The sequence below is a fragment of the Trachemys scripta genome, chromosome 25 (genome assembly GCF_013100865.1).
Source record: "Trachemys scripta elegans isolate TJP31775 chromosome 25, CAS_Tse_1.0, whole genome shotgun sequence".
Lineage (NCBI taxonomy): Eukaryota > Metazoa > Chordata > Testudines > Emydidae > Trachemys > Trachemys scripta.
Genome location: NC_048322.1, coordinates 2,618,146 through 2,645,910, shown reverse-complemented (window position 1 = coordinate 2,645,910; position 27,765 = coordinate 2,618,146). Strand labels below are relative to the sequence as shown.

General features: G+C 49.3%; 1 protein-coding gene across 1 annotated transcript in view; it reads right to left on the bottom strand.

Moving 5' to 3' along the window:
- Positions 1-27,765, bottom strand: part of LOC117869992 (zinc finger protein 773-like) — a 33,463-nt gene that overhangs the window by 2,956 nt on the left and 2,742 nt on the right. Inside the window, exons 2-5 of the mRNA XM_034757110.1 lie at positions 9,833-9,915; positions 8,095-8,221; positions 2,873-2,989; positions 1,914-2,501 (exon numbers count right to left, since the gene is read on the bottom strand). Coding sequence (XP_034613001.1) covers positions 1,914-2,501; positions 2,873-2,989; positions 8,095-8,221; positions 9,833-9,915 — 915 coding nt within the window. The remainder of the gene's footprint in view (positions 1-1,913; positions 2,502-2,872; positions 2,990-8,094; positions 8,222-9,832; positions 9,916-27,765) is intronic.

The following is a 27,765-nucleotide window of genomic DNA, read 5'->3' as shown; positions in this document are numbered from 1 at the left end:
ATCAAATCCCCCCTCATCCTTCTCTTCTGCAGACTTAAATAATCCCAGTCCCCTCAGAAGTCATGTGTTCCAGTCCCCTGATCATTTTTGTTGCCCTCCACTGGACCCTTTCCAATTTTTCCACATCCTTCCTGTAGTGTGGGGCCCAAAACTGGACACAGTACTGCATATGAGGCCCCACCAATGTCGAATATTTGTTAAGTGGGGGGAACGGGAAAAGGGATACAGGCAAGGCTCTGCGGCCTCAGAGCTGGGAAGGGGGGCACGGGGTAAATGCTCTGCAGCATCAGAGCAGGGAAGGGAACACTGGGGAACAGACTGTATCGGCGTATAGAGATAAGCCCAACTGATGTGAAGGCCTTCGGAATACGTAATCATATAGGTGTAAAAATTTTACAGGCTACATTACCACCCTGTGACATCATCAACAAAGTGCCCATTTGTGCCCTGGTAGTGGCCCTGCTATGGGAGGGAGGAATGCAGCAAGGACTCAGGATTGGTGGCCAGGGTCGCTGTGCATAGAGATGGGGAGGTTATATGAGGAGGGGGTAATGAGTGGGAGAGGGAGGTCAAGAGTTAAGATAATATTTGGGGGAAAATGTATAATGAACTGAAACTGAACAGAAATTTAACTGGTGTGTAGGCTCTAAAGCAACAAGGCTTTGGCAGGGATTTGGAGTTAAAGGTCTGGGATCCCCCACAGCTCTAGATCCCCAAACCTCTCCTCCCCCACACTGACCCACCCAGCCCACTTTCTGGGTGCTGTTCCTCCACACTCCTCTCCCCTTCCACCCATTACTCTCAGCCCTCACCACCCCCTGGTACCTTGGCAGCTTCTTGTATTCTCTCCTTGTCTCTCACTACCTCATTCCTCCCTGCTGGTTTTTTTTTTTTAATAAATTTTTAAAAAAAAGGAGATATCCTATCTCCTAGAACTGGAAGATCATCAAGTCCAGTCCCCTACCTTCACTAGCAGGAACAAGTACTAATTTTGCCCCAGATCCCTAAGTGGCTCACTCAAGTATTGAACTTACAATCCTGGGTTTAGGAGGCCAATGCTCAAAGCACTGAGCTATCCCCCCCCTTAGTTCTAAGTTATAACCCTGCATACACCTTCCCCATGTCCTGGCACTCCAGAATTATCCCCTCCTGCTTCTCCTCCCCTCCCACAGCTCTGTTCTCCCTTCACCCATGGGGTCCTGAATGGCAACATTATACTCTCTCCTATCAAAAGAGCTAATCTGCTGTCACACAAGCCATGCATGAATCATACACCTATTTACTCAATTTAGAATTCTACAGGCAGCATATTTTCCTCTCTCCCCCACCTGGAGCTGATGAACATTCCTGGCAGGAGGGACACATGCTCCTACAACTCAAAGGAGTTGATTGAAAAGATCAAAGGACTGACCCCAAAGAAGGGTGAGCTGCAAAAGGCAGAAGCAGGCAACTCATCTGGGGGAGTTGAGAGACCACAGTGAAGATGGTGCAAAGATCACTAGGTGGGAATTAACAAATGTCATTAAAAAAAAAAATCTTTGGCCAGCCCTAGTCAAGGCATTTATTATAGTTCTCTGTCATGTGGATTTTCTAATGTTTAATAAGGCCTTAGCTCTGATTGAAGTTTTTCCCAGACTTAGAGCATCCATAAGGTTTCTCACCGATGTGGATTCTCTGATGTGTGGTAAGGTGTGAGCTATAACCGAAGCTTTTCCCACACTCAAAGCATGTGTAGGGCATCTCTCCTATGTGGATTCGCTGATGTGAGATGAAGGCTGAGCTATAACTGAAGCATTTCCCACACTCAGAGCACATGTAGGGTTTCTCTCCTGTGTGTATTTTCTGTTGTATAATAAGGCTTGACCTCTGATTGAAGCTTTTCCCAAACTCAGAGCATCCATAAGGTTTCTCACCTGTGTGCATTCTCCAATGTCTGACAAGGTGTGAGCTCTGATTGAAGCGTTTCCCGCACTCAGAGCACGTGTAGGGTTTCTCTCCTGTGTGGATTCTCCTATGTCTGATAACGTGTGAGTGCAGACTAAAGCTTTTCCCGCACTCATGGCATTCATAAGGTTTCTCACCCGTGTGGATTCTCCTATGTCTGATAAGGTTTGATCTCCGACTGAAGTGTTTCCCACACTCAGCGCATCCATAAGGTTTCTCACCCATGTGGATTCTCTGATGTTTGATAAGGTGTGAGCTCTGATTTAAGCTTTTCCCACACTCATGGCATGTGTAGTGTGTTTCTTCAAAGTTGATTCTCTCGCGTGTAATAAGGTCTGAGTGGCTACTGAAGTTTTCCGCTGGCCTGTGCTGACTATCACAGGCTTTTGCTTTTTCTGGGAGTGCACAACTCCTGGAATCATTCCCTTTTGATCTTCCTGATAACATCCCATGGGATAATACTTGCTCAGCATCTTCCTGCTGGGGTTTCTCCTCGTTCTCACTCACCATCCCAACACCTGATGGGAGACAGAGAGAATCCAGACACAGGTCATTCCCTGCACCGGAGAGAAAGGAAATCTCAGAGAGGGGAATGGAAAAAGGGATGAACAAACCAAAATATGTGCGGGAGAGATCAAACCTATCAGGAGCTGATTATCCCCAAATCTTTCCCCAGAGGAGAGAGGGGAAGGGATCAGTTCTGGGTCCTCATTGCACCATAACTCTCAGGGGAAAGCGAGATTGGGGAGGGACCTGCTGCCAGTTGTCAGTCAGGGTAGGGGGGAAGCCAAGAGTGACATCTGCGTAATGATTCCACATCTGCAGGGAACAATCTTGATCTTGGCGAGCTCACAAGGTCTTTGTAGGGCATCCCAAATGTTTTCTTTGTTCACGGATAGTTTTTGACTTGGTTTGACCAATTCCTCACCTGTGCAGGCAGCTCTCAGGAGCACTTTTTTCTCAGAGCCATGGAGGACTGGGATCCATGGTTCTTCCCCTCGTTCCAGCTGCGAGATCACATCAGGTTTGGAAATTGGAAACCCTACTGCAGGCAAAGAAAACAAGGGAGGTCAGTGGAATTTGTGGGATACTTGTCACAAAGAATATTCCATGGTTTTAACCCCAGCTCATTTTTAAGCAGTAACATCACAAGGCCAACTTCCTTGGTTCAAAGTGGCAGGAGAGTTATTATTATTATAAATCATATGCATTACCTTAATGCCTAAGGGCCAACTAACAGTGGGTCTCTGTTGTGCTAGGCAAAGTACAAAGTGAGAATAGTAGATGCCCCATGCCCTAAAAAATTTACAATCTAAATAGACAAGACAGACACAGAATGGAGGAAGGGGTAGAACCCACCAGCAGAGTGAACTATGTGAAGGCAGAGTGACAGATCTGATGAACACAGGCATACATCTTGAGACTATCATATTTAATGTTATGACTAGGGCCAGTGTTTTCCAGAAATTGCCACTAACACTGCATTTTTTCCCCCAAATTACTCTTAATTTCTGGATTCAGAGTAGTAGCCGTGTTAGTCTGTATCCGCAAAAAGAAGAACAGGAACTACTTTGTTAGTCTCTAAGGTGCCATAAGTACTCCTGTTCTTCTTTTTGCTTAATTTCTGGAATCACCCTTCATATCTGGAATTTCTGATCAGAGGGTGTGGGGGGGGCATGCAGGGTCAGAACCCCACAGATTTCTGCCCAGAAACACCTGACTCCTCCCCAGGGTTCAAGGCAGAGCCTTGCTGCAGTTGAGACTTGCTGCCAATTTCTTCCCTCTTCATACAAGTCTGGGCTCAGCAAAACCACCGTGGAGATTCCCCTGGGTAGGCGGGGCCCTTTGCAGTGGGACGTCAGGTTCCCTCATCATGCTGAGGACCAGACGGCCCTCTCACCGGCTCTCGGCTGCGTTCACAGCACTTCTCCCCTGCTCATCTCCCCTGCACACAGCTGGTTCATGCCCAGTATCCCCAGCACACAGCTGGCTCTAGGCTCTCAATGTCCAGTGTCTGGGCCCCACCTCCCCCACACAGCTGGCTCCTGTCCCCTCCCCGCAATGCACTTTCATCCTGTAAAGGATAACATATTGCTCATATTTGTCAATTACTCTGTTTTCATTGCCAGCAAACACTGGCCCTAGTTATGACTGTTATCTGTATATTTGAGCCAGCCCTTGAAAGCACGAATACTTCACAGACTATGATGCTGAGATGGGCCAGATAATACCAGGGAGGGCTGCGGGATGGGTGTCCTGTGCAATCTGGTGTCACTAAGGGGTGATGATGCCAGATCCTAAAGCTGGTTATGCAGATCTCCCTCTTTTGAACTTTGCCCCATGAAGAAAGGGGCAGGGACTGATTTTACCTCTTTGAGGACACTGAAGAAGACAGACATTTTGGGGAGAAACAGCTGAGTTTGAGCTGACTGAGGGGGGTCTTTTGGGGCTACAAACTGACATGACCTGATAACCAAGATGTAAGCTTTTAAGGAAGGCTTTAATACATTTTGGAAACAATCAGTGATTCCCAAGATGACTGATGAGAGCGCGATGGTAAATATGCATTTAGATGCTTTTCTTGTTTTATATCTTTTCCCCAGAAGGCACACTGACACTGTCATGGATCCATAGGATCTGTGCAATGCCCTGGCTTTTAAACAGTCCTTGGGAAGTGCCCCTGGAGTGCACTAGACCCCCAAGGGGTCCCACTCTTCCACAAGGATAGGCCATGTAGCTTCAACTCCTGAGATTGAGCCTCTGGCTTCAATGCTCTTATTTCAACCTGCGAGCTCTGCCAGCAGGTCCAGCTGAACGACACTCCTGTTCAGAGACTGTTCCTCAGTCAATGCACAGAGCAAGTTTTTGCTGTGACACTGGGCAGACTTTTAAAACATAGCAGGGTTTATTAGTCAACTAAAACACAGCATTGGAAAGTCCTTAGATTAGAACAGAGAAGTGAAGAAGACAATATAGTCCATACTGGCCAATGCCCTTGATCCATGCTGCTGTAGAAAACGCTTTGGTTTCCTTTCACTGTGACTGTTCATTTGTCTTCACTCCAGTAGAGCTCCCTGCGTCTGCGAGCCCAGTTCTGACTGCTCCCAAAAACTTAACAAGTCCATGTATGCTTCACTCAGCCAAGTGGAGATACTCCCATGGACAGGTCACAATTATTCCCTTGTCTCTGTCGGGTATTCCAATGTAGATTGGCTCCAGCCAGTCCTTAGTGACCCATTCATATCACCCCACGACAGATACATGACAAAACACCTCGTCTCCTGCTCGTTATGGTCATAGCAATACCAATCACAGAGGGAAACTGAGGTGTGTATTGACATCATACAAGTATCACCAAAATTCCCACCTCTATCACACACACACTGCTCACAGCCCTTGGAGGGAAAACAAAGCATAGGAACTGGATGTTAATCCAGTGAACACAGTGGAAGACAAGCTGCAATCCTCAAATCCTGGTCAAAAAGGAGAGGCATCTAGGTCCCTACCCATAGAGAGGGGCTGGCTAGAGGCCTGATACCTGGGGGGGCATTCCTTGAGCAGGTCATGGAGGCAGGTCAAAGGCTTAGCCACCCAAGAACTGTGACATCGCAAAAGCACATTTTGAGGAATTAGGAAATCTAGTGACTCAGGTGTAATGGGAGGGAGAATTAAACTCCCTCAGTGTGTGGAGAAGGCTGGGGAATTAAACACTAAAATTCAGGAACAACAGCCTCTAATTCTTCCAGAAAAGGAGACTGTAAGAAACAAGAACTGGGCCACGCAACCTCAGGAGGGACAGGCTCAAAGATCCAAGGAGCCTGGAGAGAAGACAGATTGTGGCTGCTGCAGATGGGGAGAGGGGGGACAAAACTCTCCAAACTCTCACTCCTGTTGGCCCTGACCTGATTTTATCGTCTATGACCACCATGTCTTGTGGGCAATTTTATACTCGCTAGAGGTAAAATGTCATTATCAGAGTATTGCTTATTAGCTTGGAACATGCATAGAGGGGCAAGGAGGTGATCAGAAATAAATGGGTTATTAAGGGCAGGTCTAACTACAGCCGGGATTGACACTCTGAGATCGATCCACCTGTGGTCGATTTAGCGGGTGTAGTAAACACCCGCTAAATCGACTGCAGATCGCTCTCCAGTCGACCCCTGTACTCTACCCAGATGAGAAGAGTAAAGTAAGTCAACCCCCTGCAGCGTACACCCTGTGGTAACTCTACCTAAGTTATGCTGACTCCAGCTACTTTATTCATGTAGCTGGAGTTGCGCAGCATAGGTCAACTGACTGTGGTAGTATAAATGTAGCCAAAGCTTGCTACAGTTCAGGGCCTTATATTGGGTGGAGCCTTTGTGGGAGTAGTTATGCTGAAGTCTAGGATTTACCTGAATAGGTCTAAGGAGAGAATCCCAGGTCAGTTATTTTGCACCCTCATTTTGAGAGACTAACGAGTAACCACAAACAGGTGCAATACGCCACAGGATTCTGAAAGAAGGAAGTTTGGGGCGGGCTTTAGCAATTAGGTTGCTATGCAATATCTCAGCAGTTGGACCACATTCATATATTGGAATTACTAATATATAAGTGATGTAAATCATGAGTATTACTGCTTGATGCTTAATTATGGACTCCCAAAGGCCACATATGGGTTGGGGCAGCTATTGACATTACTGTAATCAGAGTAAAGGAGCAGATATGGTATAAGGCCATCCTATTACCATAATAAAATGGATAAATTACCTTTCCTAGTGACCATTTTTTCATTTTGTCAGGTCCCTGAGACAGCGTAAAGTGAAGCAGGGCATCCCTTCTGATGGTTTCCCTTGCCCCTTGATTTTTGTTTCCAATGGTATACATAACTTGTAAGTATGCACAGTGCAAGACCCTCTTAACTATACTTATCTTAGTCTAATCCTTATGTGTATTGAGCCATGCCTATGATTTCAATTATAACTGTCTGTATTAAATCAAGTTTCTGTGTATTTCACCAAATTTCATCTTCTCAATTAATTTTGAGTAGCCATGTACAAGGGCAAGCTGTACCACAATACGTAATCTTATAGGTGTAAAAATTGTACAGGCTACACTAGGACCCTGTGACATCATCAACATTTGTGTCTGGGTAGCGGCCCCACTATGGGAGGGAGGAATGCAGCAAGGACTCCGGATTGGTGACCAGGGTCGCTGTGCATAGAGTTGGGGAGGTTACATGGGGAGGGGGGTAATGAGTGAGAGAGGGAGGTCAAGAGTTAAAATAATAATATTTGGAGAAAAAATGTATAATGAAGCAAAACCTAACAGAAATAAAACTGGAGTGTAGGCGCTAAAGCTTTGGTAGGGATTCAGGGTAAAGATCTGGGATCCCCCACAGCTCCAGATCCCTAAACCTCTCCTCCCTCTCACTGACCCATCCAGCCCACTTCCTGGGTGCCCTTCCTCCATACTCCCCTCCCCTTCATCCCATTACTCTCAGCTGCCACACCTCCCGCCACCTTGGGAACTTCTTGTGTTCCTTCCTCGTCTCTCACTACCTCATCCCTCCCTGCTGCTTCTTAGCTCTAATCCTGCACACACCCTCCGCATGTCCTGGCACCCCAGAATTATCTACTGCTCAGCTCTGTTCTCCCTTCACCCGTGGGGTCCTGAATGTCAACGTTATACACTCTCCTATCAAAAACAACAAGGAGTCCAGTGGTGACACCTTAAAGACTAACAAATTTATTTGGGCATCAGCTTTCATGGGTAAAAAACTTCACTTCTTCAGATGCATCTCCTATCAAAAGATGAGCTCATCAGACTGTCACACAAGCTATGCATGAGTCATACACCTATTTACTCAATTTAGAATTCTACAGGCGGCATATTTTCCTCTTAAAATGAGGAAAAGGCATGAAAGCTACAGTTATTAATGTAGTTACTAATGTAGCCAATAAGGATACATTCAATGCAATTTTAAAATGACTGACAGCACCAAAAAGGCACATATCCAAAAATGATACTAGTGTATAGGAGATAAGGCAAAAAAGGGGGGGCAAGGAAACTTGTCAAAACTTGTATGACGAATAAAGTATAAAGTTATTACTACTGAGGTTCTTTAGAGACCCCACAGCTTCTAATAACCGAGGGGACAGGACTCCTTACCCAGCAAGACCACCGTCTCATAGTTCTCCTGTATGACATCCCTGTAGAGGGATCTCTGATCAGGGTCCAGCAGAGCCCATTCCTCCTTGGTAAAATACACAGCCACCTCCTCAAAAGTCACCGGCCCCTGAAAGAGAAAGAGTCCAACACTCAGTACCTGCAGCCCCACTCACAACTGCACTATTCACAGAACAGCAGCACCAGGAGGCACATGTTAACAGAGTCCCACCCCACCTTGCCTAGAGCATCCAGGAGGCATCAGAGGGTGGTAAGAGAGAAATTTTGTGTCTCCCAGCTGACAGATGGAGGCAGGGTTGTCACATTTATCACATACCTACTAGCCAGAGCTTGATATAGAAGATGGGGCTGTCTCTGGACCCTGCTGGTAGCTCCCTGGTAGGAATCCCAACACTCTCCAAATAAAATATATGGAAGAAAGGGGAAGTCAATAGTAAAGAAAATAAGTTAGAAGGTAAGAATTGTAGAAAGTTGGTAAGGGAAGCTATCAGAAATCAAGGATCAACCAATGAAAATAAGAAGGAAGTTTTAAAAAGTATATTAAGTACAAAATTAATCCTAACAATGGTAGTGGTAAATTACTAGAAGGAAATGGCAGAATTATCAAAAATAATGCAGAAGAGGTAAAAGTGTTCAATAAATATTTCTCTCCTTGAATAAAAACAGATGATGTAACTCATATCATAAAATGTTGAAGCCAACAGTCTTTCCATTCCAAAAGTAACTCACGAGGATGTTAAACAGAGGATATTAAAGTTAGATGTGTTTAAATCAGTGGGTCCAGATAACTAGAGTTTTGAAAGACCTGGTGGAGGAGCGTGGTGGACTGTTAATATTGATTTTAATTAGGACTTGGAACACTGGGGAAATTCCATAAGACTGGAATAAAGCTAATGCTGTGCCAATATTTAAAAACTATAAAAGAGATGACGCAGCTAATTACAAGAGTGTCAGTCTGACATCAATACTGAGCAAAATAACGGAGCAGTCAGTACTGGATTTCATTAATAAAGACTTAAAGGAGGGTAATATAATTAGTATCCATTAACAAAGGTTTAGAGAAAATAGATCCTATCAAACTAACTGGATATCCTTATTGGATGAGATCAAAAGTTTGGTCACAGCTAATAGTATTGATGTAATATACCTAGACTTCTGTAAGGCAAAGGGATTTCTAGCTTGTGTATGGAAACTTGGTGGACTGCTTCTATCACAGTCAGGGTGAGAAATTGCTAATTCAAATTCTATCCATCTAGTATGTTAGGCTTGGTTTGAGTTTTTGATATTTGCTAAGTAATCTGCTTTGATCTGTTTGCTACCACTTATGGCTCGGAAATTAGCTGTTGTCTTCTGTCTGTCCTTGAGCGGCTTAGGTAAAGCACTCAGGTAGCTTAGTTGGATGCATGGCACCACCTGCTGTTCTGTTGGGTGATAACAAGGCTAAATCTCCAGCAAAGCAGTGTGAAAAGGGCCAGCCCAGCTTGAGGGTTAGAGGACACAGCAGTTCCCAGAAGCCCCCCAGACTGCACCCCGGGGTGACAACCCATCACACCCTACATTACACAAGCCTCAGCAGGTTTTTCACATCCTGTCCCCTCCCCTTCTCCACCCGAGATATTTTCTGCCTCCCACCACCTTTAGCAGCTCCCACCCTCCCATGCATTTACTGCTCCTCTCCTTCCAAGCAGAACCCACCACTGGCTCCCTGATAATCCCTTACCTGAGCCAGTTCCATTGCAGCCATTTCCTTCCCCCTCGGAGGATGGGATGGTGTGGAGCAAAATGTGGATGTTAATCTGTAGCCTGCCAAGGAGAGAAGGGCAATGTGAGAGAACTCAGATGGGGTTTTTGTCCATTCCACATGTCAATTCCCCCCAGGATTTTCCCCTGCTAATGGACATTCTAGGTTCTGCCACACTGTGAAGCACAGAGTGACCTTATTCCAGTACAGGCCTAGCCCCCTCCCACTAGAGTGTAACCCTCTGAGACATGGTGAAACCCTCCCAGTAGCAGTCTCTCTGTTACACTCATAAAGTTTGCAGGTGATACCAAACTGGGAGGGGTTGCAAGTGCTTTGGAGGATAGAATTGAAATTCAAAATGATCTGGACAAACTGGAGAAATGGTCTGAAGTATATAGGATGAAATTCAATAAGGAGAAATTAAAGTACTTCACTTAGGGTACGTCTATAGTACGAAATTAATTCGAAGTTATTTTATTCGAATTTCCAGAATCGAGTTCATACATTCTATGTTATGTGTCCCCACTAAAGCGCATGAATTTGGCGGAGTGCATCCACAGTACCGAGGCTAGAATCGAATGTCGGAGCGGTGATCTGTGGTAGCTATCCCACAGTACCTGCAGTCTCTGCCGCCCATTGGAATTGTGGGTTAAGCTCCCAATGCATGATGGGGCAAAAACATTCACGCGGGTTTTTCTGGGTGTGTGCCGTCACTCGCTCCTCCCTCCTTGAAAACTATAGCAGATGCCATGCTGCCAGCAGATGGTGCTGCCCGGTGCACCGCCTGTCTCCTGGTATGTTGAATCCACTTCGAATGTCTTCGGCCATCATGAACAGAGCCGCACAGCTTCCGACGCTTTCTCCAGATTGTCTGTGCTGGGCTCCCGTGGAAGCTACAGAAGGCAACAATTCCCTGCCATTTCTCGGCCATTGTGAACAGAGTTGCACAGCTTCCACCGCAAACTCTGCTCACGTTTCCACCGCAAACTCTGCTCTCGCCACTTTTTCAATGTTGTTGGTCCTGGGCTCCCGTGGAAGCTACAGAAGGCAACAATTGCCTGCTGTTTCTCGCCCATTGTGAATAGAGAACAGATCAGACAATCTGGAGAAAGTGGCGGAAGCTGTCCTGGGCTCCCGTGGAAGCTACAGAAGACAACCATTTACCGCCTTTTATCAGCCATCTTGAACCAAACAGCTCATTTCGTGCCCTTTTTCAAGGATTACCCATGCAGGCGCCATTGCGCGGCAAACATGGAGCCCGCTCAGATCTCTGCTGCAGTTTTGGCCATTGTAAATACCTCACGCATTATCTAGCAGTATGTTCTGTACCTGCAAAACCAGGCGAGGAAGCGGCGACAGTGCGATTACTATACTGATGAGGACATGGACGCAGACGTTCCTAGATGCATTGCATGTGGCGATTGGGAGATCATGGTGGCATTGGGCCAGGTTCATACGATGGAATGCCAATTTTGGGCCCGGGAAACAAGCACAGACTGGTGGCATCACATAGTGTTGCAGGTCTGGGATGATTCCCACTGGCTGCGAAACTTTCGTATGCATAGGGCCACTTTCATGGAACTTTGTGCCTTGCTGTCCCCTGCCCTGAAGCGCAAAGACACCAAAATTAGAGCAGCCCTCACAGTTGAGAAGTGAGTGGCCATAGCACTGTGGAAGCTTGCAATGCCCGACAGCTACCGGTCAGTCGGGTATCAGTTTGGAGTGGGCAAATCTACTGTACGGGCTGCTGTGCTGCAAGTAGCCAATGCAATCATTGACCAGCTGCTATCAAGGGTAGTGACTTTGGGAAATGTGCAGACCACTGTGGATGGCTTCAATGCGCTGGGGTTCCCTAACTGCGGCGGGCTGATAGACGGAACGCATATCCCTATCTTGGCCCCAGCACACCAGGGCGGACAGTACATAAACCGCAAGGGGTACTTTTCCATAGTGCTACAAGCACTGGTGGATCACAAGGGATGTTTTGCCGACATCAACGTGGGATGGCCAGGAAAGGTGAATGATGCTCGTATCTTCAGGAACTCTGGTCTGTTTGAACAGCTGCAGGAAGGGACTTACTTCCCAGACCAGAAAATTACTGTTGGGGATGTTGAAATGCCTATAGTTATCCTCGGGGACCCAGCCTACCCCTTAATCCCATGTCTCATGAAGCCGTACAGAGGCACCCTGGACAGTAGTAAGGAGCAGTTCAACTATAGGCTGAGTAAGTGCAAAATGGTGGTAGAATGTGCTTTTGGACATTTCAAAGGGCGCTGGTGCAGTTTATTAACTCGGTTAGATCTCAGCACAACCAATATTCCAATTGTAATTGCTTCTTGTTGTGTGCTCCACAATATCTGTGAGAGTAAGGGGGAGACTTTTATGGCAGGGTGGGAGGTTGAGGAAACTTGCCTGGCTGCCAATTTCGCACAGCCAGACAACACGGCCATTAGAAGAGCGCAGCAGGGCATGCTGCGCATCAGAGAAGCTTTGAAAGCCAGTTTCATGACTGGCCAGGGTATGGTGTGACAGTTGTGTTTGTTTCTCTTGAAGTTACCCACACCCTATATATATATATATAAAAGGAAATAAAGTCAAAATTGTTTAAAAACTGTTCTTTATTATTTGATGCACAATGTATTGAGAGAAATTAGAAGGTAGATTTGTGGGGGGGATTGGGTTAGGGGGGTGGAGGAGGAAAGAACAAGTCCAGAAACCAAATCAAAAGTTCGCATATGCCAGCTTTCTGGTGCTTGGGCGATCCTCTGAGGTTGAGTGTGTGGGTCCCCGTAGCCTCCCCGATCGTGTTCTTGGGCATCTGGGTGAGGAGGCTATGGAACCTGGAGAGGAGGGAGTTTGATTATACAGGGGCTGCAGCGGAAGTCTGTGGTCTTGCTGCCTTTCCCGTATTAGAGCCACCATACAGCGGAGCATGTCAGTTTGCTCCCCCATGAGCTTGACCATAGCGTCCTGCCTGCTCTCATCGCGCGCCTCCCTCCTCTCTTTGTGTTCCTGTAATGCTTTACGGGACTCCGCAATTGTTTGCCACCATGCATTCAGCTGGGCCCTATCAGTGTGGGAGGACTGCATGAGCTCGGCGAACATGTTGTCCCGAGTTCGTTTTTTCCACCTTCTAATCTGGACCAGCCTCTGGGACGGAGTAGATAGGGGACGCATTGAAACATTTGCACCTGTGGGAGGAGAAAAAGGGAGGGTAGTATTTTAAAAAATACATTGCAGAGAACAAAGGGGGCACTTTGGTATGAGTAAGCCATCACACACGGCCGGGCAACAGAATTCATCTTGCAGGCAACCCCTAGGGGCATACGGGGTTCTGCTTCTTCTACATTCATTGCAATGTTTTCAAACTGCTGGGCCCCCTTTCCCACAGCAAGCAATATCTGGTGGGTTTGCCATATAAAAGGAGGGCCTGCGGGCTCTCTGGGATGATCCCTGCACACAACAACCGTGTGGCTCCGATCAGGCTCAGAGCAGGGATGAGCTGAGCCATTTACTCTAAACATTAACAACTCAGCGCGGCTGGGTTCTCCCCCCACCGCATGGCTCCGATCAGGCTCTCACTCACCAGAAATACCTTCTCCAGGGTCATGGAACAGGAGTCCGCCTTGGGAGTGAGGGGAGGCTATTGGATCCAGCGTTAAGATTAGTTCCTGGCTGGGGGGGAAAGGGATTCCTCACTTGCTGCCTGTGCACTGTCCCCCTCCTCCTCTTCATCCTCCAACGTCTCTTCCTCCTCGCTTCGTGCAACTCCCCCTTTGCAGGTGTCCACAGATAGTGGTGGGGTAGTGGTGGCATCAGCCCCCCTAATTGCATGGAGCTCAAGGTAAAAGCAGAATGTATGGGGCTGTGACCCAGAGCACCCGTTTGCCTCCCTGGCTTTTTGGTATGCTTGCCTGAGCTCCTTGATTTTTGTACAACACTGCTCTGTGTCCCTGGAGTAGCCTCTTTCCGTCCTGGCCCTGGAGACTTTAGCGTAGGTATTTGCATCCCTTTTTTTGGAACGTAGTTCTGCCATAACAGACTCATCTCCCCAGCATGGGATAAGATCCAGTACCTCCCGTTCGGACCATGCTGGAGCTCGTCTGCGAATCCGGGACTGCGTGATCTCCTGTGATGGACTCTGCATGGTCGCCTGTGATGGTGGACTGTGCTGATGGTCACCTGTGCTGCTGGTGACCAAACAGGAAATGAAATTCAAAAGTTCCCGGGGCTTTTCCTGCCCACCTGGCTAGTGCACTGTAGTTGAGAGTGTTGATGAGAGCGGTCACAAGGGAGCATCGTGGGATAGCTCCCGGAGGCCAATAACGTCGAATTGCATCCACAATACCTTTAACCTGGGATTGCAATCTCGATTTAAACGCTACTCCACTTGCCGAGGTGGAGTACAGATATTGAATTAAAGAGCCCTTTAAATCGAAAAAAAAAAAACCCACCGTTTGGTCATGTGGTCATTTTTTTTCGAAATAACTCGACTAATTCTGAAATAACAGGCTAGTGTAGACCAGGCCTTAGGAAGGAACAATCAGTTGCACACATACAAAATGGGAAATGACTGCCTAGGAAGGAGTGCTGCGGAAAGGGATCTGGGGGTCATAGTGGATCACAAGCTAAATATGAGTCAACGGTGTTACACTGTTGCAAAAAAAGCAAGTATCATTCTGGGATGTATTAGCAGGAGTATTCTAAGCAAGACACGACAAGTAATTCTTCTACTCTATTCCATGCTGATTAGGTCTCAACTGGTGTAGTGTGTCCAGTTCTGGGTGCCACATTTCAGGAAAGATGTGGACAAATTTGAGAAAGTCCAGAGAAGAGCAACAAAAATTATTAAAGGTCTAGAAAACATAACTGTGATGGGGCAGCCCCGCCCTGTACTAGCCCCGGCAGCGTCAGACCAGTAGTTCTGGAGGCGGAAGTCCCGCCCCGCTCATACTGGGTGTGCTCCAAATGCTCTGGGAGTATAAAAGGAGGGAATTCAGCTCAGTCTGGGCTGGCAACCGCAGGGGAAGGACCTAACTGGGAAGCTTCTGTGGAGGACTAGCCACCATCCTTGACATTGCTGGGAATTGAAGCTTCCCCTGGCCAGCATGAAGCCCTGCTGTGGGAGGAGCCCAAAGTGGCTACGGACCCGGAGACCCGCGGAGAACTTGGAGATTTGTGGGAGACCACAACTCTCAAGACAGTAGGAAGCTACCCGGGAGGAGTGACAGACTGATACCTTGCCCCCAGTAAGCCTCAGCATGTTTTGGTAGGATCTCCCAGCTGGGCCAGTGGCAAGGCCCTACGGCGGTGTAACCAGGGACAATCCTATGGACTCTGGCTACTAGACCGTGCTTCCCTGTAACCAGGGGCAACTCTATAGACTCTGGCCACTAGGCCGTGTTACCCCATAACCAGGGGCAATTCTTGGGACTTTGGCCACTAGGCCATGTTGCCCTGCAACGAGGGGCGTAAACCCTCACACGTGGTGGAGAATGCAGGCAGCGATTCGGGCCTGTTGAAATGTCCAGCGTAAGGGAGTTAAACCGGGGGAACCCCGCCAAGCCTAACGATGAAGACAGAGAAGCTTGTAAAGCGGATGCTGGAAAAGCAGCAGGAGCAGGTGGCCCAACAGCAGCAGCAACAGGTGCAGATGATGCAGCACATGGCCAGCCATCAGCGGCTGCCGATAACCCAGCACCAAGCGCACCAGCAGCAGCTCCTCCGGGAATTAGCAGTTCAGCAGCAGACCCAACAAGTACGCCTGGTGCTGCAGATGGCCATGTTGTTACGCCCAGCGGGAGCTGCAGCCGCCATACCTGCGGGGACCGGACCCAGGGAGACTTTGGGGGAACTGCCGGTATGCCTCACTAAGATGGGGCCAGAAGACAACCCAGAGGTGTTCTTAGTGACGTTTGAACAGGTAGCTACCGCCACCAGGTGGCCCCCAGAACATTGGGCCACCCTACTGGCCCCCTATCTGATGGGACAGGCCCAGGCCGCCTATCGTAGCCTCAATCCCCGGGAGGCCCTAGAATACCCCAGAGTGAAGGCGGGCATATGGGATCATGCCGGCATTAGCCCGGAGACCTATCGCCAGCGCCTCCGCAGGGAACAGCGCCTCCGCAAGGAACAGTACCCCCCTGGGGCCCGGCCCCAGGCAGTGGCCCAATGCATCCGAGATCATTGTTGGAAATGGTTGAACCGGGAAGGCTTGATGGGGCCACAGGTAGCGGAGATGGTGACACTGGAACAGTTCACTCAGATCCTGTCCCCGGGAGGAAGGGCATGGGTACGTCGGCATCAACCGGCCACCTTGTCGGTGGTGGTGGCCTTGATGGAGGACTACTTGTCCGCTGACAGGGCAGAGGTGCCGACCCGGGTAGCAGGAAATACCGGTCGAAATGGTGGGCTAGGAAAAGGGAATCCCCAAGGGTCGGGACCCCAGGAACCGTCGGCAAGTGCCCGCCGCACACCTCCAAAAGTCCCCGAGCCCAGAGCCAAGGCCTCCCGGGCACTGATCCAAAGGGACCAACAATGCCGAGAGCAAGGGAGCCCCCTGGGCTGAGGCCCAGGACCCGCTGAGGTCCAAGAGGGGTGCTGGGAGTGCGGACAGGAAGGGCATTTTCGGCGGGTTTGCCCATTCATGGACTGCAACTACGGACAAGCCTGGGTTGCCTGATGAAGGGCTCGGAAGAGAGGAACAGGAAAGCTGGTGGTCCCTGTCCAGGTCGAGGGGACCCTCATGAACACGGTGTAGTCAGATCCTCATACGGGAGGGGCTGGTCCCGGACCTCAATCTCTTGGCCCCCCCGCTCCACTTATGTGTACATGGGGACATCCGCACTTACCCCATGGCCTGGGTGAAGCTAGAAGTATGCTGCCGGGAGGAGGGCCTCCGGGGTGGGAGTGGCCCCCAGGTTAGCCTACCCGGTGGTACTGGGGCGAGACTGGCCAGGCTTCGGGGAGGTTCTCCAGAAGTACCAACCGCCCGACCCACGAACGGACAGGTTTAGGCCTCCGAGAGCGGGGCTGCTCGGATGCACACCAAGGAGAAGGGACCTCGGCACCAGAGGAGACCCCCGCGACTCATCCGACAGCCAGGTCCCGTTCGGTGGAAGATGCCCAGGCGGAACTGGAGATGGATGTGTACTTTGTACAGGAGCAGAGGGAGGACCTGACCCTAAGTAGAGCCTTGGAACAAGCCACCAGCCCGGACCCCAATGGAGACCTGACTCTGCGACCCCGCCAAGGCCCCCGCTTTGAGATATGGTGGGATCGCCTATATCGGATAGCCCAAGAACCCCAGACCCAGGAGACGTTCTGCCAGCTATTGGTTCCCCAGAGGCTGCGGCAAGGTCTCCTACAACTAGCCCATGCAAACCCCTGGGGCGGGAGAAAACCCTCCAGAGGGTGGCTCGCCGGTTCTTCTGGCCGGACATATACTGAGAGGTTCGGGACTATTGCGCGTCTTGCCCAGAATGCCAGCTGGTGGGACCGAAAGGGGTAGCCCAGGCACCCCTGGTATCCATGCCGGTCATCGGCATACCCTTCGAGCAGATTGGGCTGGACCTAGTCGGCCCAATTGAAACAAGCAAGTCGGGGAATCGCTTCATCCTAGTGATCGTGGACTACGGCGACACGCTACGCTGAAGCCGTTCCCCTAAAAACGGCGCCAGCACCAGCAATTGCTAATGAACTAGTGAAGATTTTTGCTAGGGTCGGGAATCCGGCGGAAATCCTGACTGACCAGGGCACGAATGTGTCCTCCAAACTGATAGCCGAACTGTGTCACCTCCTCCACATACGAACGCTCCGGACGTCAGTTTACCATCCTCAGACAGATGGCCTGGTGGAACGTTTCAATGGCACCCTAAAATCTATGCTATGGAAGTTCATGGAGGAGGGCCCTACGCATTGGGATACTCTGTTGCCAGCCCTGTTGTTCGCCATAAGGGAGGTACCCCAGGCCTCGACGGGGTTCTCGTCCTTTGAACTCCTGTACGGGAGACAGCCCAGGGGGATCTTGGACCTCCTGAAGGAGGAGTGGGAAGCCCAGGAGATGTGAGTTCTCGGGACCACCCAGTACATGTTACACCTCTGAGAACGGCTCCAAACACTAGGGCCCTTCGCCTGGGAGAACATGATACAGGCCCAAGCGAGCCAAGAATGCTTATATAATCACGAGACTAGGGGGCAGAGTTTCGGCCCAGGAGTTTGGGTGTTGCTCTTGTTGCCCTCGGCTGAGTCGAAACTTCTGGCCAAATGGCAGGGCCCCTATGAGGTAGTCCAGCGAGTTGGGCCGGTGGACTACGAGGTCCGACTACCGGGGCGACAGAGGGAGACGCGTATCTACCATGTGAATCTTCTGAAGACCTGGAAGACCAGCTCATCGGCCCGTCCACCCCAGAATCGGAACTCGGGCCCCTAGTAGGGGACCCACCAGACCCAAGGCCAGTGACGCTAGGGTCAGGCCTCACCTCCGTACAGCGAGAACAACTACAACAACTGGTGGAGGAATTCCCTGATGACTCAGCCGCCCGTCCAGGACGAACGACTCTGATGAGTCATCACATCGCCACCACCCCTGGTCAGAAGGTGAGACACAACCACCAACCGTTGCTCCGAAAATGTGGGATACAGTCCGACAGGAGCTAGAAACAATGCTGGAGATGGGGGTCATGGAAGAATCAACGAGTGAGTGGTGCAGCCCCATCGTCCTAGTCCCAAAGCCCGACGGGACTACCCGGTTTTGAATTGACTTCTGAAAGGTCAATGCCATCTCCTGCTTCAATGCATACCCGATGCCACGGGTGGATGAACTGCTGGAACGGCTCGGGGGAGCGAGGTACTTGTCAACCATAGATCTAACCAAGGGATACTGGCAGATCCCCCTCACACCAAACTCCTGGGAGAAGATGGCTTTTCCAACACCTTTCGGTCTCTTCCAATTTATAATCATGCCGTTCGGGCTACACGGAGCTGCTGCTATGTTCCAGCGCTTGAGGAATAAGGTCTTACAACCCCACGACCAGTATGCAGCGGCATATATAGATGACATCGTAGACAGCAACAACCGGGAGGACCAGCTATGCCATCTGGTGGGGGGTTTACAAGCCCTCAGAGCAGCCAGCCTCACAGCTAACCTGGCAAAGTGTCACCTTGGGCAAGAAGAGGCAACCTATCTTGGATATACAGCGGGGGTGGGGGGGAGAAAGTGACACCCCTAATTAGCAAATTGCAAGTTCTCAAAGACTACCCGTCCCCAAGACTAAGAAGCAAGTGCGCCAGTTTTTGGGCCTAGCCAGATACTAACGCCGCTTCGTGCCAGATTTTGCATTCATAGCCGCCCGCGTCGGACCTGACAAAGAACACGCAGCCTCAACAAGTGCAGTGATCGGAACAACACGAGAAAGCCTTTGAAACCTTGAAAGATTGACTCATGCAAGAACCAGTCCTATGACACCCAGACTTCTCCAAGGAATTTACACTTCAAACGGATGCCTCGGAAGTGGGCTTGGGGGCAGTACTCTCCCAGGATGTAGACGGGGAGGAAAAAAAAATTATAAATAAATGGAGATATCCAATCTCCTAGAACTGGAAGGGACCTTGAAAGGTCATTGAGTCCAGCCCCCTGCCTTCACTAGCAGGACCAAGTACTGATTTTGCCACAGATCCCTACGTGGCCCCCTCAAGGACTGAGCTCACAACCCTGGGTTTAGGGGGCCAATGCTCAAACCACTAAGCTATCCCTCCCCCCAACACCTGGTACTACACCTAAGTCCCCCGGGAGCAACATTATTCTACAATAGAGAAAGAGGCCCTGGCGGTGCGATGGGCCATCGACGCCCTATGTTATTATCTGCTGGGGAATAACTTTAGGTTGATCACAGACCATGCCCCTCTACGGTGGATGCATAGTATGAAGGACACGAACCCTCAGACTACGCAGTGGTACCTCTCCCTCCAACCCTATGACTTCTGTGTGTTCCATCGCCCGGATAAGGCCCACGCTAATGCAGATTTCTTCTCCAGACAGGGGGAGGAGAAGGAGGCGGCGGACCAACCCGGGGGACCCTTCTTAAGGAGGAGGGTGTGTGATGGGGCAGCCCCACCCCGCACTAGCCCCGGCAGCATCAGACCAGTAGCTCTGGCAGTGGAAGTCCCACCCCGCTCGTACTGGGCATGCTCCAAATCCTCTGGGAATATAAAAGAGAACTCAGCTCAGTCTGAGCTGGTGGCCGCAGGAGAAGGACCTCACTGGGAAGATTCTGTGGAGGACCAGCCACCACCCTTGACGTTGCTGGGAACTGAAACTTCCCCTGGCCAGCACGAAGCCCTACTGCGGGAAGAGCCAGAGGCAGCGACAGACCCGGAGACCTGCGGAGAACCTGGAGATTCGTGGGAGACCCCAACTCTCAAGACGGTAGGAAGCTACCTGGGAGGGGTGATGGGACTGGTACCTTGACCCTGGTAAGCCTCAGCGTGTTTCGGTAGGATCCCCCCCGCTGAGCCAGTGACAAGGCCATGCTGCCCTGTAACCTGGGGCAATTCTATGGGCTCTGGCCACTAGGCCATGTTGCCCTGTAACCTGGGGCAATTCTGGGGAATTCGGCCACTAGGCTGTGTTGCCCTGGAACGAGGGGCGTGACCCCTCACAATGACCTATGAGGAAGATTGAAAAGATTGTTTGTTTAGTCTGTAGAAGAGAAGCCTGAGAGGGGAAATTATCAGTTTTCAAGTACATAAAAGCTTGTTACAAAGATGTGGGAGAAAAATCCTTCTTCTTAACCTATGAGGATAGGACAAGAAGCAATGGACTTCAATTGCAGCAAGGGCGGTTTAGGATGGAGATTAGGAAAAAACTTCCTAACTGTCAGAGTGGTTAAGCACTGGAATAAATTGCCTAGGAGGTTGTGGAATCTCCATCATTTGGGATTTTTTAAGAGCAGGTTGGACAAACACCTGCAGAGATGGTCTAGATAATATAGTCCTCCCTTGAGTGCAGGGGGCTGGACTAGATGACCTCTCGAGGTCCCTTCCAGTTTTATGATTCTATAAACCAAAGGCCAGAGAAGAGCAGAATTAAAGGAGTCACTTTGGGGGATTCTCCCTGTCACTGTAAACCTGAGACAGCTGCCTTGGGGACAAAGTTGTTTGTTGCGCCAGCCTTTATACAGTCTCTTCTGGGAGTGCCCCCTTCCATGGGCTGGGCCTAGTTTTAGCTTTTGGCAAGCATGACCCTGGGGGCTCTGAAACTGGGCCTTCTTTCCTCAGCACACCTTGTTTCTTTCTGTGGCTTCCCCAGTGAGTCCAAATGAGTAGATACTCCTGATAGAGACTGTAAACATAAGACTGGCCCACTGCATCAGACCAATGGTCCATCTAGTTCAGTGGCCAATGCCAGGTGCTTCAGAGGGAATGAACAGAACAGGGAATCATCAAGTGATCCATCCCCTGTCACCCATTCCCAGCTTCTGGCACACATTAGCTAAAGACACCATCCCTGCCCATCCTGCCTGTGACATTGGCAGATGAGGTGTTAGCTCTTGCAAAAGCCCCCATGTCTTAACTGAACATGGACAAATGCAAAGCTGGAATCAGTCAGGCTTGGCTGGGTTAGTATTGTTAAAACAGGTATTAGAATTATAACAATGTGTTCAGACTTTATTGAATGCTCGTGAGTTGCTGCCTGGGTTAATACCTGACGAGTTTCATCGTGAGCCTCTGTGGCTATGTAAATCACCAGATAGAGAGACTTTACCTATGTGAAGTGCTGATTGGCAACAGAATGCATTACATCCTGCCTGGCAGGAAAAGTCCATCAACACCAGATAGACCATAATGGGATGTTAAAGACAAAAGACTGTTGTGCTCTTAACCTCCCATTAGCTGAGCTTGCAGCTTAGAGCACATGGCAGGAAGGGGATAAAAACCCCCATACAGAAATAACTGATTATCTGTATGTTGCTTGGACTCTGGGGGGCAACATTTCTAGGCATAAGCAAGAGATCCCCAACTGCTTAGCCAGGGTTAGTCCTAAAGAATATGTAGGGCCCGCTTATTATAGAAGCTTGTATTACCTTTTGAAATTTAAGACTGTAACTTGTCTGCATCTGCTTTAACCTGCTTTAATTTTTTAAACAATTCTCATTTCCTTTTAAATAAATCTTAATACAGGTTATTACAGGACTGGCTACAAGTGTTGTCTTTGTTGGGAGATCTAAGATTCAATTCACCTAAGGAAGTGACTGGTTCTTTGGGACTGGCAGTAACCTGAACATTGCTGTGATTCTTGGTGTAAGGCAGTGGTTCTCAACCAGGGGTCTGGGGCCCCCTGGGGGGCCACGAGCAGTTACCAGGTGGGATGCCAAGCAAGGCCAGCATTAGGGTCAGCCAGGCCCAGGGCAGAAAGCTGAAGTCCCAGCGCATGGGGGGGCAGCTCAGAAAGAAAAAAGGTTGAGAACCCCTGGTGTAACGGACCATCTGTCAAAAAGGTGAGCTCACCTGCATGGTGAGATATATGGGATGACCCAAGGGGACTGAACTGTGATACCATGTTAATGCTTTTAGTGTCTGAAGCATTTACACTGGATACTTGGTTGGTGAAATCTACATATAGACCTCACAACCAATTTGGGGTTTGTTCCCTGTTTCTTACCAGTCTGCCTGAGGCTAGTGCTCATGGTCTTGAGTCACTGAAGACAGTGTTACAGAGACTTACGGGCGCAACGCCACCAGCAGTAATTTGCAGCAATGCAGAGCAGGCTTTACAGTGATACAGTGTGGGTCAAATGGTCCACAGACTCAGTCAAGCCCCAGTTCTCTGCCAGTGCACATCAGCATCCCGGCAACCTTCAAGGAGGGTCAAGGCTGCCACTCCTTCAGTGATGATGGATCTCCAGCATAGCATCAGCCGCGCCCCATGACCCACCTTCTCTCCTGAGACAGAGATGGATGACAGAGGGTACGCAATGGATACTTTTGGGGAGGTGGGAGAATAGGGAAAAGGATAACAAAACACACCTTCTGGGGGTCACCCCTCAGGAAGTGAAGGTGACAGGTATTGTGGTGGCAGTAAAGGGGGCGGGGAGGGAGTGGGAGCAGCACCTTCAAGGGCAATGCTGCCAGTGCGTCACCCCGTCACATCAGGCATGGTGCTGATAGGGGGCCATTCCCTGGGCCTGGGTGCCTGTGAAGGGCTATATAAATCCTACACTGGCACAGAAATAGTAAACTGCTGCTTTAGTCTGGACTGGCCCAGCCCCTCCACACCTGCAAACCATGGCAGGACTGGAGCAGCAGTTAACAGGAGAGACCTACTCTATTCAGAGGGGGGCCACCCTGGGAAGGGAACTGTCTGTGGAGCATCTCTAGCCCCAAAGAGAGGGCTGGCAGCATTCGGGGCTATGGCCTTCACTGAGGGAGGGTGAGGATACCCAGAGCTCAAAGGGGGAGCAGGCTGAAACTTCCACCGGAGACCCAGTAAACTTTGAAGGGGACTGAGATGCTCCCAGAGGTAAAAGGGGCCCATATCCTGATGGGATCTGTCCACAGTCTCTCCCCCACCCCCTTCTTTTCTTTCATTACTTTATTTACCCTTGTTTGCTGACAGTCGGTTCTTTTGGTGTTTCACCTGGTACCCCGAGAGAAGAAGAAAGTGCCTTGAGCCTCAGCCAGAGGGTTGAGCCCTGACACACTAGAAGGACATGCCCTTGTAGCATGCCTGGGGCAGGGGGCAATTGGACTCTGCGGTGCACCCCAGAAGGCCTGAGGCCCAGCAGTTTGGCACCAATTTGATAGGTTGGAATGGCCTCTCACTGGGGGCTGCCAGCAGCCTGGCACATGGAGTAGATACGAGGTGGCCTGGGGAGCAGAAAGCGGGACAACATCCCAGACAGCACACTGAGAAGGGAAATGGAGACGGGGCAGGGGGCACTGTAGTGAACTCAGCACCCGTCCTGAAGGCCATTGGCAGAAAGTTGTCCTCTCCCTGGCCTACGGGGGGTCAGACAGTGACACAGAGATCCCTTGGCAAAGGATCACTTGGTCTTTGACAGCAGCTCTCACTTGAGCTGCTGTCAAACCCATCACAGCAAACACAGCTCTTGGAGGATGGTCATAAGAGGTGTCTACAGAAAGCTCATAACTGGTCAAGACTCATGACGACTGAGATCAATGTATGTGTCATGTAGGGAACAAACCATTTATATTGAAAATCTACTTTATGGACTTGGAGTGGAAAAAATCAATCACCGAAAGGTACTGGGCCCCAAGATTGGCCCATCCACCCCAGAGGGAGTCATCACTCCTCACTAGTCAGCTGCCAGGTAACACAAGGCTCAAGTGACCAGCCTTGTTCCCTCCCAAACTACCAATGGAAAACCAGTGGGGCACCACCAAACAACTGAAACTGGGGTTGAGAGTTAAAGAGAAAGGGCTAGATCTTAGAATTTCTCTGCCAGTCAGGAAGGGGTAGCAGCGAGGGTAGACTGGCAGCTGATAGTTGGAGGGGTGAAGAGGTTTAGGATATGGTGGGGGGAAGAAGCAGCTAGGACTAGGTAACCTGGGGCCAGGCAGTCTCCATGGGGGACACTTGCTCCTCCTGTGCCCCTTCCACACCCTCTTAAGAGTAAAGAATGACCACCCTCTCCCCACCCCCAGGAGCAGTCGTGTCTCAGGACTCTCCCAAGTTGCACCCACTAAATCTCTTGTCATTTGGGGTATAGCTCAGAGCAACAATTTACCACCAAGATGAACCCTGCTGGCTGTTCTGGTGCCATAGGGGCCTCTGGTGCGTGAAAGGCAGAACTGTAGCACTTCTCGGGCAGAATATATTTTATGTAAAAAAAAAAGGTTCTTCAATGGATGTGAATTCTGCGCATACACAGTGGTGCAGAATTCCCACATGAGTAACTCGCACCCTGCACAAACATAACCTGCTCACTCCCATCTCTTCTCCCTATGTCTCCGAGTTCCAGAGCTGCTGCTGTCATTAATACACACAGACTTTCACTCCCCTTAGTGCTGGCAAGACCTTATCCAGTTACAGGATGAACCCTTATTTTCCTATCATATGGGACATTCTCAGCTGAGGGGGAGGTGAGAATGGGAGGCGGTACAAAGGGAGAAGAGTTGTTGTAGCCATGTTGGTGCCAGGATATCAAAGAGAAGTATTTTTAATTGGTTCTAAAAGAAATTACCTCACCCACCTTGTCTGTCCAAGAGATCTTTTTAAAAAAACATGGTGTGAGCGAGTGTCAAAAGTTCAGGAATTAAGAAATGGAAATTAGGTGTCAGTTCATTTCTCATGCATTTATCTTGTAATTTTAATGTCAGTTTTGAATCAGTATTAATACTATGTGTTTTAATAACATTAGAGGCTATTTGTATAATTATTTGCAAGATTTCATTGGATATTGTGAACCAGCAGTCTTAACCTTTTATTTTGAGATTACTAAATACAATCCAGCACACCACTCCTGAAACAGTGCAAGCCCTGGCCGGTGACATGCTCCCTAGAGACCAAACACGTGACGAGCCCATTCACCCTAAAAATTGCTTTTGGCTCTTTGACATTGCTTTATCCAGCCCACCAGAAAATGCTATAGGTAACCAGGTAATTACAGCAGACCTTCACTAGGTATAGTTTTACCAGCTATGTGCCAAAATTCAAATGGATCTGTGTGTTTCATCTTTCATTCAGCTTTGCAATTATTAGATCTCATTAAAAAACTGGAACTGAAATAACCAAAGCAAGTTAAGAAGGGAGTGACATCAGGCACAGGCAGCAGTAAAACAATAAAGGAAATAACTGAATATGCAAAAAGGAACGTCCCTAACTATCAGAGCCCCAGACCCCCAGTGTGATGCAGCCGTGAAATAGGTTAATGCAGCCCTAGGATGCATCAGGCGAGGTATTTCCAGTAGACACAGGGAACGGTTAGTACTGTTATACAAGGCACTGATGAGACCTTATCTGAAATTCTGTGGGCCATTCTGGTCTCCCATGTTTAAGAAGGATGAATTCAAAGTGGAACAGGTGCAGAGAAGGGATGCTAGGATAATCTGAGGAATGGAAAATCTGTCTTATGAGAGGAGACGCAAAGAGCTTGGCTTGTTTAGCCTAACCAAAAGAAGGCTGAGGGGAGATATGATCACTCTCTATAAATACGTCAGAAGGCTAAATACCAGGGAAGGAGAGGCGTTATTTAGGTTAAGCACCAATGTTGGCACTAGAACAAATGGATATTGGCCATCAATAAATTTTGGTTTGAAATTAGGCGAAGGTTTCTAACCATCAGAGTGAAGTTTTGGAACAGCCTCCCAAGGGGAGCAGTGGGGGCAAAAAACCTAACTGGCTTGAAGACTGAGCTCGATACCTTTATGGAGGGATTGGTATGATGGGACTGCCTACAATGGCACTGCCTACAATGGCACATAGTCGATCTGCAAATGCTAGCAGCAAATATCTCCAAAGGCCGGTGATGGGACACTAGATAGGGAGGGCTCTGAGTTACTACAGAGAATTCTTTCCCAGGTGTCTGACCGCTGGGTCTTGCCCACATGCTCAGGGTCTAATTGATTGCCATATTTGGGGATGGGAAGGAATTTTGCCCAGACTCAGATTGGCCCAGACCCTGGGTTGTGGTTTTTTTTTTTTGCCTTCCTCTGCAGCATGGGGCATGGCATGGGTCATTTGCAGATTTAAACTAATGTAAACAGTGGATTTTTTTTGTAACTTGAAATCTTTAAATAATGATTGAGGACACACTGATGGTGATCAGGGCCCCATTGTGTTGTGCATGGCAGAAAACATGACTGAGATCAGCACCCACGTTGTGCTGGGCACTGCACAGACAGAGAGGGACAGTCCATCCCCCAAAGAAATCACAATCCAAGTAGACAATGGGTAGGAGGAAAACAGAGAGGAGCTGTGACGTCACCAAGCAGGTCAGTGACAGAGCCAGGAACAGACCCCGGTAACTCCAGAGCCCTGTCACCCGCAGCTTGGAAAGATCCCCAAACCCCATTGTATTAGGCTGCAGAAAAAGGTGGTTTGTCCATGAATGCACAGGCTGTCTTGGCCTCAGCTGCAGTCCCTGCACACAGCTGGGTCAGGAGAAGTCAGTGTCCAGTCCTGTGGGACTGTGCTCCTGGCTCATACCTCCAGCACTCACTGCTGCCCCTCTGTTACCAGCTGCACTGTTCAGCCAGCCCCAGGCCTCAGTGAGGTCACTGTCTCCCCACACCCCAAACCTTCAAACTGAGACATTGTGCACCAGTGCCAGAGTGCACTAGTGTAAATTCTGTCTATACTAAGGGTTTACACCAGTGCCTAAAACACCAGTGTTGCAGAGATCTTCAGTACCCAAAACAGCAGTACAGTGACACTAGAACTGGGATCTATTTCTAGCTCTGTCATGGACAGCCTGGGTGACCTGGGGCACGTCAATGTTTCTCCTGCCAACTTTAGTCTATTTACCCAGCTGCCCACTCACTGGGATCTCCTCTCTCTCCAGAGCTGCTCACCACTAAAATCTGTGTGGGTGTCACCAGAGCTAAAGTAGTTCAGCTCTGGAATAGTCTTACAAGGGTGGCTGTGGAGTTTCTGTCCCTGGAAGTTTTTAAGAACAGGTAGGACAAATCTCTGTCAGAGATAATCTACATATACTTGGTCCAGCCTCGGCAGAGAGAGTTGGACTTGATGACAGCTTGAGGGCCTGTCCAGCCCTACATGTCTATGATGCTATGTAATATATACCTATAAAAAGACAACATACAGAAAAATCCCCATCACAACATAATGTCAGGCAATTCAGAAAAACAACAACAAAGAACTACACTCCACAACATAAAATGACACAATACAAAGGAAAAGAAAGCAACACAATGAAAACTAACACACCCTA